Raw genomic sequence first — 14,938 nt, 5'->3', positions numbered from 1 at the left:
AAGGTGACAGCATGGGCTATATGTGCTCAAATCAGGCTGTCAAAAGCCTGCAAGCCAGTGAGGCAGGAATGGGCATGACGCAAATGTAAATTAGGGCATGAAAACTCTAGGTGCCCAGTGTACCCATGCTATCCAGCGTGGTGGGGGTTTAGAGGCCCCTTTTGTGAAGCCATAGATTTGCTTTAATTTATGTTCCTGCAATGACTTGCTTTACCTGTGCCAAAATGTTTTCGAGTTCATTCCCTGCAGAAGGGTTAGGCAAGGAGGCCAATCATTCATCCCGTAGATTTGCAGAATCCTGAAAGCAGTAGGATTCTTTATGTCTCGCTGCTATTTTAGGTTCTCCTGGCTTCTCTTTGGTTCCTCCTATCAGCCTGAAGACTGTCATAGAAACCAGTCGTGCCCTAAAAATCAGTTGGTGAACAAGAAACAACCTGTCGTTGGCTCGTTTGTTTTTATTCAAATTCAGAACAGAAAAGAGTCTTTGGCATAAGGAGCTGGCGTGCGTCATGAGGTCATCGTCCTGCCATTCCTTATCTCATTGGCGTTGCTGAGTGTCTGTCTTACTGTCGCCGACTCCGTGGATCTCCTGCAATTACACTGCATGTGGTTTTCTTTCGTAGACTATACACATCCCAACTATGGAGAATGGTCCGAAGCTTGCAAGTCGGATCTTGGACAAATTGACTGATATTCAGGTAAGGGCTTCTTTCTTTTAAAGTGTCATCTTATTTCAATCAGAGCTTAAAGCCAAATCATATTCCAGTGGAGAGAAGAGAGTAGTAAACACTGCCATTTGAGGTTAACAAATTAAATTTGTAGAATAAAGCACAGAAGAAAGCTATTACCTGTGATTCCAATGCTGAGATATAACTACACTGTTAATTTTTGATGTCTCAACTTTCAGTATTTTGTGTTTATATACTTTTAGATGATTTTTCTAACAAAACAGGGTCGTATATGATTTGTTACCTGCTTTTTTTTAATCTGCTAAATCATTTGCTTTTTCATATCAATCAATTTCTCAGTTCCATATAATTGAATTCCATTATATGGGTGCACCACAACTTTTAAAGAGATATTATTATTGAACATTTATGCTGTTTAGCATTTTTTTAACTGTTACGCACAATGCAATCTTTGATTATTTCCTTAGGATAAGTTCATGAGGTTGTAACTGTTGGGTCAAAGAGTGTGTGTACCTTTTTTTTTTTTTTTTTTATACTGTTAACCTTGTTCCGCTTATGTTTTCCTGAGCAGCAGTTTACATAGTGTCTCATTGGGCAGTTAAGCAGGTTTCTAGGCACGCATATCAAGTACCAGGTAATGAATGCTGGTCATATAAAAGAGATTGTTCTGTATTTGCAAACCCCTCACAAGTTGTTGGATGTTTTTGTTGAGCCCACATATCATCATTGCCAGTCATTGAACATAGCCAAGGGAAGCTAAGATTCATACTGAAATGTGAAATAAAGTTTGATAGTTTAGGTGACAGCTGACAGTGCCAGGTCTCCAAGCTAGAAAAGTTGGTTGGCAAAGCAGTAGGCCCTCCAGGCCCCTAGGACTGAAGTCCTAGGGTAAAAATGATGTTTTGGGAAGACTTACTCAGCAACAGTTATACAAAGTTAATAATATTAAACGGTAAGAATGATTGTGGTTTTTGAGTCAATGAACTGTAACTCTTCCCCTCTTCAGTAAAGGCTTTCTATAAAAGAATCTTCCATAAACGACATAAAGGAATTTCTTAATACTGGAGACATATAATTTACTGAGTTGTTTTCTACTTTTGTACAAAGAAACAATTTGGAAGAAATTAAATAAAAATTTAATGAAAAATATTTGGATGTTTTAGTTATCTGAATTTTTTTTTTTACAGTTGTCTGAGTAAATCTGATGAAAGTAATAAGTTATAAGTGTTTTGGTCAAATAAAAAATGTAAATAGAACAAAAATATATAATTGGCTAGATTATGAAACCCTTTAACCACAACAGAAGTTGAAAGATTTTTAACAAGGGGGAGAGTGTCGTTATGGTGATAAGAAAAGATCCCTTTGGAAAAATTTCTGGAACAAGTTGTACAAAAAGAGAAGGTTTCATTCAATTGAAGTTAATACAGAAAACAAGAGATTTCAGAGTCACCTCTTGGAGATTATATGAAATAAGAAAATTTACACTTAATTTGATTTGGTTGTAATGGATTAGAAGAAAAGGAAAAGTCAACTAGGCTGAGGGGAAAATCAAACTGCATTAAATTGGAATTGGAAGAAAGATCTAAGTGGAGCTGTTTGACGGACAGAATCATGAAGCTTTGGCTAGGGCAGGCAAAAGCAGAAATGTGTGTCATCCCCAGTGCGATAGTGACAAAATCCATGCATCAGAACCCTGACGTATAAGTAAGAGAGAAGCCCAAAGACATATTTTTGAGGCAAGATAGCAAGCCATTACAAAAGTTCTCAGAGCATTTTTAAAGTAAGATTAGGACTGAAGTGAATGTTTTTGACTAATCCATTCAATAAATATGTGTATTGAGCACAAACAGTATGCAAGAGGCTATTCTAGGTCCTGGTGATGTAATAGTGATAAAAGGGATAAAAAAAATTAGAAATGTCAAAGCTATAGAAAGACAAAATAAATATTCAACTTAAATGTGAGACCACATGAATATGTTCAAAAATAAAAGATATATATGAAGCAGAGAATGAGAAGAAACAACGTTTTCCTCTTACCTGTATATATTCTCTATAGTGCTTGTGGCTCAGAAGAAATTAATAATTTCTCTTTTTATGCTAGGTAGTAAAGTATAATGGTAGTAACACTGAAAATTGATACATTCAGAGCTCCCTAGGAACAAGAAAACAAAGGGATAGTCACAGGATACATGAAATAATACGATGATTCTGAATTAAACCACAAACCAGAAGGACCATCTCTCCTCCAAATTGTTAAGTAACAAAGGACCATCCATTCAGAATCTAAGACCACATCCTTTTTCCATTATTTTATGCCTGTGGGCCTGGAACCTAAAGTTTCTAAATTATTCTCTTACAAGATGGCGAATTGGTGCTGTCAGTGAAGCTACGGGTGTCTGTTTCTCTCCAAGAAAAATAACTGAAGTGATTATTGAGGAGAAGAGCATAGGATTGCACCATGTTTTATGTTTGATCTCTTTGACATTGCGTGGAAACATGGATATTTCCTACGAAGTGCTCTGGTAAATTGAAGAAGAGGAGAGAGACAACCACCAAAAAACCCTCCAGATTCTTGCCACTGTGACCTAGGGGGGAAATTCCTTCTTAACCACAGATTTACTTCTCATTTAACTTGTGTATTTCTGTATCTGAGTAAGAACCTCTGGGGTTAAGCATTCATTCCATTTGGCTAATTTTCCATATAATTCCATGGGTTTTAGATTGCCCTACAAATACCTCTTAGGAGAGGAGCATTTCAAATGACAGTCTGGTTTTTTTTTTTTAAAGCAACAAACAAAACTACTTTCATGTTACTTAACCAAACTTAAACTTGGAGAACATTAGCCATATTGCCAATATTTCTTTTCTCTCCCATGCCTCTTCGCTAATCTATTTACTCACCATCGTACTCACCTATGTGCCTGCCATTTGGGGTCTTCTCTGTTCTCTAGTATTCTCTGCTCTCTGCTGCTTCTTCCTGCCTTTCTGTACCTTCTACGGTTTGCCCACGTGAGAAGTTACTGGTTGTCCTTCAAGGCACATCTCCTTGAAGAACCTTTAAAATCTCTTTGGAACAACATCCCTTTCCCCAGTATAAACACCTATTCATTCATTCAAATACTAGTTCTTCCTCCAACTTCCATAGCACCTGGAATGATCACATATGGCCTTTAAATTATATTTAATTAGTCACACACTTGTCTTTGTTCCAGGGTCGTTTGAATGTAAGGATTATTTTACTTCCTTCTCGTAACCCCAATATTCAGTGCGGGGCCTGGGCTACGGTACCTGCTCGGTGATGTTTCTTGCATAAATGAACAAAGGAATGAATAAGTGGGTGATACACCAGACAAATACTGAAGAACAAAAACGTGTTGCTCTTGTGTGTTAACACGAGCTGAGGAGAGGTGGGAGGAAGCTCTTGAATAATGCTGAATTCCTTTTCAAGAAAACTTTCAGAGGATCTGATTTTTCACTTTTAAAGAAAGTGAAATACACATACCAAGATTGCTCTCAGGGTCAGATAAAAGCTGGAATCCAGGTCTCAGATATCAGGACAGTATGTTTGTGTAACTAGCAGAGCTGCTGTTGAAGTTTTAGGAAGCAGGAAGTGATTGCAAGGACATGAGAGGTCTTAAGTAGGTTAGGAGAAGGGAAGCCCAGTGAGACAGGAGGGGGATCTGTATTGATCGCAGGCCCCCAGGTGGAATTTCTTTCAAGAATCTGTTTTCCCCACTCACAACTACAGCTTTGTGAGAATAAATGACCATTAATGGTCTTGCCTTTTTCTTGTTTTCAGTGGACCAGCTTGATGGGTTTTAGTTACCTAAGTTAAAGAGCGCCACCACGTTCCCCTGCTAATGTCCTGAGTTACCCTTCTCTTTGTGTGCACACTAAGTGAGCATTGCAGATTGCCTGGATGACTCCGTCTCTTGACCAGCTTGCCAGCCCCTCCTGTTTCCTAATACACACTTCTCCACGTTACAGGGTTACAGAGCTTTGCAGGCCATTGAATAGGATTTAGAACAAGAATAGCAGATTGTTACCTGGTGGGCAGCACTGATGATATTTTGATTGGCCTCATGGAGAGTAAGTGCATGACACATAGATGACCCTTTATGTGCTAAGATCTTTCTGCTGAAGGTACAAGGCATTTTAGCAAAGGCCATGTAAAATCATTTGCCATATGTGCATTGAATGTGAAGTAATGAACTTGTCATTAGTCGTCTTTTGGTGTAGTGTTCTTCCTGGAATTCATGAAAGGTACAGTTCCTGCACCTCACACTGTCAGGCTCAGAGTATCACCCCACAGGCTCAGTCTGACTTGCCACGTTGCTTTCGCTTCGTCTTCAGTTCCAGCGAACAAAGTCAAGTCAGCGTGACTTAGAGAAGACCTGCCAAATGCTGAAGGTGTGGGCCTTCTGCTGTGGTTTTGTAGTCACCCTGACGATGGGATAATGACAGTCTCACACAGCAGACATGTGTTCTTTCCCCTCCTTCTCTGGACACCTACTTCTGAGGAAAGAAGATAATTTCTTTCTCTACTAGAATCTGTCATCTCTGCCTTTGAATTATTTTGCCTTGAAAAATTAAATCGAATTACCTATCATCCACACGAAAGGTTTGATGGCTAACTGCCTAGGTGTAGGTATAATACATTACCTGTATGATCGCATCTCTCGGATGCACCTCAGAATGCTATAATTTTACATAAAAGCATAAATTACAGGATGCGAGGGATAAATCCTTATATATATTATGCAGGCTCTTAGAGTGATATGGCCCGTGACTGTCATTGTAACCAGAATTGATTTTTGACCATTTGTAAAACTAAAACAACTAATTGGAAGCAAATTTACTTCAACTGATGAGATTCAAGATGAAATTACGGTGGTCATGAATCACAATAATGTAGATCTGCTGAAATGTCAATATGGTGACGCTCAATTGTGATTAATGGCATAAGTGTCTAATGTATTAATGGGAATCCAAGTACAAGAAATAAAACACGTATTTTGATCTTAGCTTAAGTCATGTTGGCACCATACATAAACAGAATTTGGGAATGTCTTATCCAGCGTTCATCGTGAATCAACAGTTAATAGTGGGAAGCCACGCTCTTTAGACAACTCTTTCTGATAAGGACTCAGCAAGTCACTTACAGTCATTGGGCTTCCTTCATTCTCCTTTTCCTGTAAACCAGAAGGTTGTAAGTAGACCCATTCTTGGCTTCTGTTTTTTTTTTTTACCAATTTGATAGATTCTGCTCTCTGAGGTCTTAAAGCTCCTTAAGAGGAACACAGCACATGGACAATGTAACATAGGAGAAATAGCATCAAACAGAAGTAAGAGCCGAGGGCTTAGGACTAAGAGTTTTCTAGAGCCTTAATGTCCTTATATGTAAAATGAGAAGCTTGGCTTAAAAGTTTATTGCTCTTCACACTTGATTTTTTTTTAAGATTTTATTTTTATTTATTTATGAGAGAGAGAGAAGAGTGTGAGTGTGAGCAGGGGAGGAGCAGAGGGAGAGGGATACGAGACTCCCACACTGAGCATAGAGCCTGATGGGAGGCTCGATCCCACAACCCTGAGATCATGACCTCAGCCGAAATAGGAGTCAGACGCTTAACTGACTGAGCCACCCAGGCGCCCCCACCCTTGATTTTTAAGCAGCAGAACTTTCTACAAAATAAATCTTCCCTGGAATCCTAACATACAAAACCGATCAAAGTGGAATTTTTCTAAAGTAAAAATCCAGAGCCCCACTTATTTGACTCATCCCCCTGCATTTTATTTATTTATTTTTAAAGGTTTTACTTTCACATTATCTCTGCAACCAACATGGGGCTCGAACTTATGACACCAAGATCAAGAGTCACTTGCTCTACCGACTGAGCCAGGTGCCCCGAATCCCCTGCATTTTAGATAACCATTAAAGTTCTTTCCAATTCAGAACGTCTAGTGTTTGGTATGAATTTCAGCTGAAGTTACATTAGAACTGAAAGGCCAGTTCATGTGAAAAGAAGACATCATCTGAGTGATTTAGGCAAGCACGTGGTGGCAGACAAAGGTGGTAGGGAAGATATGTTCCAAGTCTGTCTCCACACACATGGCTATGTGAACGTGTGGCGGGAATTCTGGATAGTAGCCAAGAACATGTTAATTTGGTGTGAGAGAGACCTTTGGCTAGAGTCTAGGCTCTACTCTTTACTAACCGCCTGGGTAGGCTTTTTAATCTCCCTAATATAGTTTTCTCATCCATAAAATGAGATTGATAATGGCACTTACTATCTGGGGTTACCATGGGGATCAATTTAGTAATAAGTCTGTAAAGCTCTTGGCACCATGGCATTAGCCTGCAGTACTTGCTCAAAGAGTGGGAGCTCATTTACACACAACGGTGTTTGTTGGAATGAATGAATGAATGTATGAATGAACAAATGAATCAGAACTAGCTTTCTGCTTCTGACATCTGGAATATCTTCATTTAATTCAGTTTTAATTGTGAAAATTCCGGTTTGTGAGAGCAAATTACTTGTTGATGCAAATAACCAAATTCTGGTTATAATGTAGTTCCATGACTTTGAAGGAGTGAGAAGAATCGGGATGCTAACATAACAGGAACAACTGTAATTTAGAAGACAGAGCTGCTGTTCAGAGCCACAGGCCTTGTCCATTTAATATTTTTGTCCACAAACACAAAACACTCTTGAGAAGGGAGCTTTTAGAGCAGTGACACTAAGGTCAGAATCCCCTGGCAGTGTTGGCTGAAGCATGGTTGCCGAGACCCACGCCCGGACTTTTCTGATTCAGTGAAGTCTGAGATAGGGCTGGAGAACTTGCGTGTCAGACAGGTTGCCTGGTGCTGCTGGTGCTCCTGACCTGGGGGATAGACTTTGAACATCACTTTTTTAGAGTAAAGAAGACAATAATTAAATTTCACTCAGATACTTTATGTGGACAGCAGAAGCTAAATACGGAATGGTAATAAAAAGGCGTTACTTTGAGACCTGTGCCAACTATAATTAGAAAATTTGTGATTCTTTCCAGGTATTTGATTGTTTCTCTCTAATCCTATTTTTAATGTGAATATGCTCTTAATATTCAAAGCAGGAGCATACTTTTTGTACAATGTCGGTTGTATTACTGAGTTTATAAGCGATCCCTGCACTGTTAGCTTTTACACTTACGCATGTTTTCTTGCTTTTTTGTTGTAGTACGGAAGAGAAGAGAGCAACTGGACAATCATAGTGTCCTGAATGGAAAATACAGGCTATCATCTGTGTGCTGCGGAGACTGACCATTGCAGTTGAATTACGATAGATTTCTTTAGCTACCTGTTTTTAGTTGTGCATAATGTCGTTTGTATTATCGGTGTTACCGGGGTCATTGTTTCCTCACACCGGAGAAAATGAATTGCAATCAAGTGGTCTTTTGTAAACTTGGTAGTAGAAGCTTACTTTACCTTCTCTTGGAAAGATGATCGTGTAAGCCATAGAGCATAGAATTTTCCTCAATAATCTTAGTGCCTCCCTTATTACTTTACTCAGATACAGAAGTGTTTGTTTATTCCTTAGCATAAATTATGTTCTCCTCAACCAAATGAGTTTGTGTTTGAAAACTGATCTGAGTAAATTTCATAGGTAACATTTCCTGTGATGTATCATCATCTTCAGAAAATGGTTGGGTTTTGTTTTGGTTTCTTATCATTAAGACTTCAAAAATTGGTCTCCTTCCCTTCCCTTCCCCCCCCCCTTTTTTTTTTTTGCAGGCCCCCGCACTGTGTCCATCTTAAGGTAAATCTCTCCCCTTCCTCCTGATGTCACAGTCTGCTCCAAGTTCTCCTTGCACATCAGCAAGACCTGTGCACATTTCCACCATTGTTCTTTCTGCATTGTATTGTAGTTGGCTGTTTGTCAGGCTCCGATACAAGACTGAGGGTCTTGTGCCTTAGAGATCTTTGTAGTCCCCTGCCTGGCACGTAATAGATACTCATTAAGTAATGAATGAACATTTAGCTTCTATAGAAGTGTACCAGCTTTGTTTCTATATTATGAAACCTCTTTATTAGAATTCGTGGTTGATTCTGTTGTTGTGCACATGTACCTCATACTGTCTTTATTTTCCAGGGACTGCTAAGTCATTAGAGATACTCAAAGACATAACTTGCTGGAGGGATTATTTTGTATTTGAAGACTGTCTTGGAATTGAAATAACAGCTCTAGCGAGGTTGTGATATCACACCAACCAAATGGAAATGACATTTGTTAAGTGTTAAATACAAAATAAATCCTCATATCTAGCTTTTTGGTAGAAAGCAAAGAGGTATATACTTTGCTTTTATAAGTGTTCATTTCTGTTGAATGGGGATTGGGTGATCACATGGTTAGGGGAGGGAGAGCAATTCTAGATGTTATTTTCCTCATTTAGGAGCGGTGAGTTAAAATCAAATCCTGGTTTATCTAGGGGAAAGTCAGATCTTGCTAGAAAACATTTACCCTTGGAAGGTCAACTCTGAGACTTTATATTTCGGTTTCCCTCAGTTCTAATAACTTTCATCTTGCTGACCATATTTCATTCTCTTTTCAGAGCAAGGGAAAAACATTTCTAAAAGTTTGATGTGTTAGAAAAATTTCCTTAAGGCATTTAGCAGCACATAGCAAATGGGGCTTTGATTCTTTTTCAAGACTTTTGGCCATAGGGTCCTTTTAGATAGGAATGGTAAAATGAAAATTAGGGAAGTATAAGATGAAAAGGAATAGTAAAAATATCTTTTAGGGGGCTTTTAATTGGTGATCTGAAGTCTTGGAAGAGTCTTTTCTTTCCAGGGCTCAAGTGCTTTAACTGGCCTCCACACACATTCATCAAGTAGTATTCTTTGCCTTGACCAAATCCTGTGACCTCGTTTTTAATAGAGTCGTCTAGAAGAGACTTAAAGGTAATTCTAACCTGTCAAGTAGCACTTAATAACTAGACTCACATTTCTGTGAGAAACAGAAATCCTTTGTTTGCCATAAATACATTTTATACATTGCCTCTCTAAATTGAGTGTGGCAACACATGTCCGTTCTAGAAGTTAGAGAACAATATGTCTTGACATTATGTCTCTCTGATTTCTTTCATCAAACCTTAAGAGGATTTTAAGCCCTCTCTCCCAGATGGAGTGAAAACTAAGGATATACATTTTAAAAAACTGGAGGTCTCCTAAAACAGAGAACACAATCTGCCATTCTCTTTTAGGTAATAAGACAGAAAATTGACCTTGACACTAACTTGTTAAATAGATTTAAAAGGAACATCTGCACATCTTTTTTCCTTGTGCACTATTTGTTTAATTGCAGTGGATTAATACAGCAAGAGTGACACATTATAACTAGGCAATTATCCATTCTTCAAGACTTAGTTATCCTAACACTAATTGATCATTTATGGAGTAAGATAGTCTAGCATTAGGAACATGTGAGGCTAATCTGCTCAAAAAGATCAACAAATTAATATTGTTGCTGATATTTGCATAATTGGCTGCAATTATTTAATGTTTAATTGGGTTGATCAAATGAGATTCAACAATTCACATGTGCATGAATATAAACAGAACTGGTGGCACTTAGAATGATAATGATTAACTTATTTTGCATGTTCTCTTCCTCCCACTTTTTTTCAGTTATTACATTTCAGACCAAGTCTGTCAGCGTTTTCCGAAACACGTGGGGAGAAACCACGATTTTAAAATGAAGCGTTCAGACATAAACAAAACTTGGGCATTTCCTAAATATATTTGCAATTAGGAAGTTTCTTGGTTATAGTCATTTTTTAAGGATTCCAATCCCGATGCACCCAAAGAAGCATCAGCTGGAGGGCTGAGCAGACTGCTCTCCAGCACCTGCAACTGGCACGAATGAATACACTAATACCTGTTTTTACCTTTGCTTTTGAAAGTACAAAGGAAGAGGGAAAGGGAAAGAGAAAACTTGTTAGGGAATCATCGTTTTTTTCCCACTTGGTGCACACCCTCTCTTCTTTTCTCAGAATATTACCAGAAGGGGAAAAAAAAAAAAGGTCACAGCCGGTAGCAGCAAGAAAGCGCAGTGCACCACCACCTCCGGGACAGGTGGCATTTGTGCTCCTGGAGTTAGGGGGAGCCTTACGTTAGACGCCGTAGGTTAAAATTCCTCATTGTGTCTGTTTCACTGCTCGATGTAATTGTACCTAAACGGGCTCTTGCTTTCCTCACGTCAGCGCTCTTGAGCACTGTGGCAATTAATGAGCGTATCTTGGTCAAAAGGATCGTAGGAGCCTTTTTATTAAGGTGGTAGAATCAGCCCCCTCCACTTTAGGGGACTTGTGCTACAGGATCAGCTGCCAGAATAAGTTTATTATTCTCCCCATTCCCACTCAGCGCCCGGTCACTGTGTTCTTTTTCCTTGAAAAGTTCCCATTTAAAAGTCTATGTTTGGTTTACCGTTACGATTGGGAAAATGCGTTTATCGTAAGCAGAAAATGACCACACTTGTTCACTGTATCTTTTCTAAAATACTTCGGGCAATCAGTATTCATCAGATGGACTAAAGCAAAGGGCTTTGGGGTTAGAGAAACATGGTAAGGATCCCCTATTTCATGTTCTGATGCGAAATAGGAGCAAAGAAGTCTTTGTAATGTGGATTTCTTCTTATGTGGATACGCAGAAACTTAAGTTATAAGTAGTAATGCTCACAAATAGTTTTAGTGGACACGTCACAACACCTGTCACTCTGTTTTACCACAAGCAGGATTCGTTCACCGGTTCTCCAGATATCTCCCCCCAAAGGAGACAAAGAGTACCAGCTTTTCAATAAGCATTACCTCTGACAAAGGTCATAAAGATTATAGTTCATTCGATCAATTAATTTGATAGCTGTTGAGTACCCACAAATTTGTATCTAACATAACTAGCAGTAGAGATTGAGAAGTTAGTTTTAGAAAATAAATAGTACATAGACATTATATTCATGGAGTTGGTACTCTACTACTTAACCAAATTCTTAGATAAAAAAAGAAATAATGCAGTTAGATAGTAAGGAGATGACAGCCAGAACATATCTCTTATCAAGAAATCACAACATTTTCATCTCATTTTTTCTAAGGAAATTGGTCCCTTTTTTCATTCCTTCCTTCCCTCTAGTGCAAAACTGCTCAGTGGTGGTAGTTTTGAGAGGTTATTCAGCCACAGTCTGTGTGACGTGAATTCCCTCTTGGTTTACCGCTTACTGCCGACCTACCTAGTACATTTGTTAACTACCTTCTTTGGAGCAATGTTAACTTGTCATGGTTCATCTAACAAAAGATCACCTTAAATCACATCATCTTTGCTGATCTTAAACTCAAAGTCAGGTATTACTGAAATAAAATGTTCCTAGGGTGTGTTTTTCTGGAAAATATCCATTATGAACCAAACTGTTTAGAGTGTTAGCTTGAAAATGATGGATCTAGCTACTCAGAAAATCATAGGCGGAAGACTAATATAACAACGATTTTTCATGGTTTGAGGTTTTAAAAGAAAGGCCATTTAGAGTATTGCAACAGGATTATCCTATTCATCATTGCCAAAACACTTTAAAAAATTTAAAGGTACAAGAAAGTGATTTTTCTCCTCAGCATACATACTTTATGACAAGACTTCTCAGATATTAATTTGGGGGACTTGATTTTAAAAAAGATCAACAAGATATAATAGCATTTGTGGGTAAATAATTCCCTGGGATCCGATATAAGTAGATATATTTGCTTTTGTGAATGGTAAAGGCATGAGATTCAGTATTAGAAATGAAGCAGCCTTTAAAATCTGCCGGTTACAATGACTGAAGTCTTAAGTACTCGTATTCTGTCTGGAGCTGTATCTTTCATACCACTGTAGACCCTATTAATAGCGCCTGAAACTTGAGCTGCATAATGTTCGGCTTGGAGAATCCACTGTTGGGACAGGTAGGAATTGACGATAAGCTGTGGCATGAGAACGAGTCGAAATACAGTTTCATTGACAGATTTCTCTGCACATCCACTTCGCAATGGCTAGGTTCCTTGTTGCCCATTATTAAATTATGGGGAAAGAAACTTTTAATTAGAGATGTCAGAAGAACAACCACTGAAGGTACAGGAAGGAATAGAGGGAGGGGGGGAATCATACTTCTGTGTTGTCCAGAGAAGCCTTTTTCTTACCCTGCCAGCCATAGGCACCTTCCGCTTTCAACATGGGTGCCAAATACAAATCGTGCCAGTTAGGAAGGGGATAATAGAGTGGCCAGTTCATCAGACATTAGAATTCAGCCTTGGTCTTGAGGTAATAATCTGATGGTCTTGTTACATGGAAACCACATTACTACAAATTTAGGTAAGACTTTATTTTATAATTGCAATAGTCTGTAAGATCTGTGTCATTTCTTCAACCACTTAAGATTTGTGAAGCTTCTTGAGGCTGAAAAAAATAGGTGACAAGGAGTAGATTGTGACTTTTGCCCCCCGCCCCCCTGAGAAATACAATTTACCACCATCCCCTTTTCCTTGGTGAAGGTTAACTGTTTTGGAAATTAGTTGAATATAGACATTTAGTTTTAAACTAAAATCATGCTGCAGTTTCCCGAAGTTGGTTTCACGGTGGTCGTCAAAGTCATTCTCAGGGTTAACACAGGAATGCAAATATCTGCCTCAATTTTTACTTCATTGATGAGTTTTTGAAGAGTGCAGGAATTCTCTCAAGTGTATGGCTGCAAGTAGATTTTGAACGAAGTCTCATAAATAAGCTAGCTAATCTGTATGTATCTATAAATTGTGCAGATGTTTCCCTGGTGACTTCTGAGGATGAATGATGGTTGTGTAGTGACTCGAGTAGCTAATAAAGAAAGCCTAACCCACCGTTGGGAAGAATTCGCACTTCCTTGATGACGGTGGCTGAGAGAAAATAAGTAGTTTGAGGAAGTCGTTTTTAAATCAGAGTTTGCAGATAGAAACAGGAGAATATCAGCTCAACTCCGGAATTTTTAGAATGTGTTCTCTTGCATCTAAATCTCATTGCAATGAAAAAGCCCAGCCATTGATTGTCTCAAATTTCTCTACTTGGGTAGTAATTCTTGAAATTCTAAGAAAAATCAAGTAGAAAGAAAGAAACACTTTGTAAGTAAGGCTTGGCCTTCTGGAAAAATTGTTTACAGGTGAAAGGATTGAAGCTCATTGAAAGTGTAGTGGAAATGCGGAGGACGACGTGGGTAAAGGAAACTACCTCACTCTTTGAAGGTTTTGTAGAAGCACAATTAAACCTCCTAAAATGTCTTTGTCACGTACGAACCATCTGGTGTGAAAGAACTCTGTATTTGTAGTGTTAAAGGACCTGGAATAATTGTATTTTGCTGGCAATAGACACATCCTTTATTGTTTGCAGATTCCTCATCAAATCTTTACACACTTGTTTCTGTCATCAATAAAACAACTTAAAAGAATCCTGTTTGTGTAGTGTCTTGAAACCGTCATTCGCTGGATGCATGAAATATAACGCTTAATTACCATTTTCATGATGTTCCAAGGCTTTTGGTCATGGGATGTATTTGTAGTGTATTTTTAAACCAAAATGACATTGAGAGTGGGAGAAGAATTGAGCACACCAGAGAGACCCGAAACCATACACCTGGATTAGAGTCTAAATAGACCTATTTTCAGTCATTTGGATACAAATACAATGCTTTTAAGAATTGTCCTTTCCGGGGCACCTGGGTGGCACAGTGGTTAAGCGTCTGCCTTCGGCTCAGGGCGTGATCCCGGCATTACGGGATCGAGCCCCATATCAGGCTCTTCCGCTATGAGCCTGCTTCTTCCTCCCCCACTCCCCCTGCTTGTGTTCCCTCTCTCGCTGGCTGTCTCTATCTCTGTCAAATAAATAAATAAAATCTTTAAAAAAAAATTGTCCTTTCCTCTGAGTATGGATCTGTCTTTAGTAAAACTTAGCTTTTTCTTAAATTTTGCAGAGTAAGGTGAATAGATTGCTGCTTCTATTCACTGTCCTAGTGAGTCTGTCTCATTGATACAACACACCCGTAGATGGCTAACTAGCTTTAGAATTAACACTATAAATACAAAGTGAGAGGCACTCCATCAAAACTCAGAGAACATCAATGATGTGTCCTTTTAGTCAAACCAGACCTTGCATAAACTGCCCTCATATGCACATTATTTGGGAGAATGACGCCAGATATGTTCTGAAGGTCGCGTATACTTATTTTCTT

At 38.7% G+C, this 14,938-nt stretch overlaps 1 protein-coding gene across 4 annotated transcripts in view; it reads left to right on the top strand.

The window, feature by feature from the left end:
* The window catches only part of BCAT1 (branched chain amino acid transaminase 1), a 99,657-nt gene extending 85,499 nt beyond the window's left edge, over positions 1–14,158 (top strand). For all 4 annotated transcript variants that reach the window (XM_026502263.4, XM_057318817.1, XM_026502258.4 and 1 more), the window contains 2 exons: positions 624–698; positions 7,907–14,158. In XM_026502263.4, coding sequence (XP_026358048.1) covers positions 624–698; positions 7,907–7,948 — 117 coding nt within the window. In that variant the 3' untranslated portion in view covers positions 7,949–14,158. The remainder of the gene's footprint in view (positions 1–623; positions 699–7,906) is intronic.
* Positions 14,159–14,938: the final 780 nt, after the last annotated feature.

Source organism: Ursus arctos, unplaced genomic scaffold (genome assembly GCF_023065955.2).
Source record: "Ursus arctos isolate Adak ecotype North America unplaced genomic scaffold, UrsArc2.0 scaffold_26, whole genome shotgun sequence".
Taxonomy (NCBI): domain Eukaryota; kingdom Metazoa; phylum Chordata; class Mammalia; order Carnivora; family Ursidae; genus Ursus; species Ursus arctos.
The sequence above is the reverse complement of the archived record's forward strand: the minus strand, read 5'-3'. Positions and strand labels throughout refer to the sequence as shown.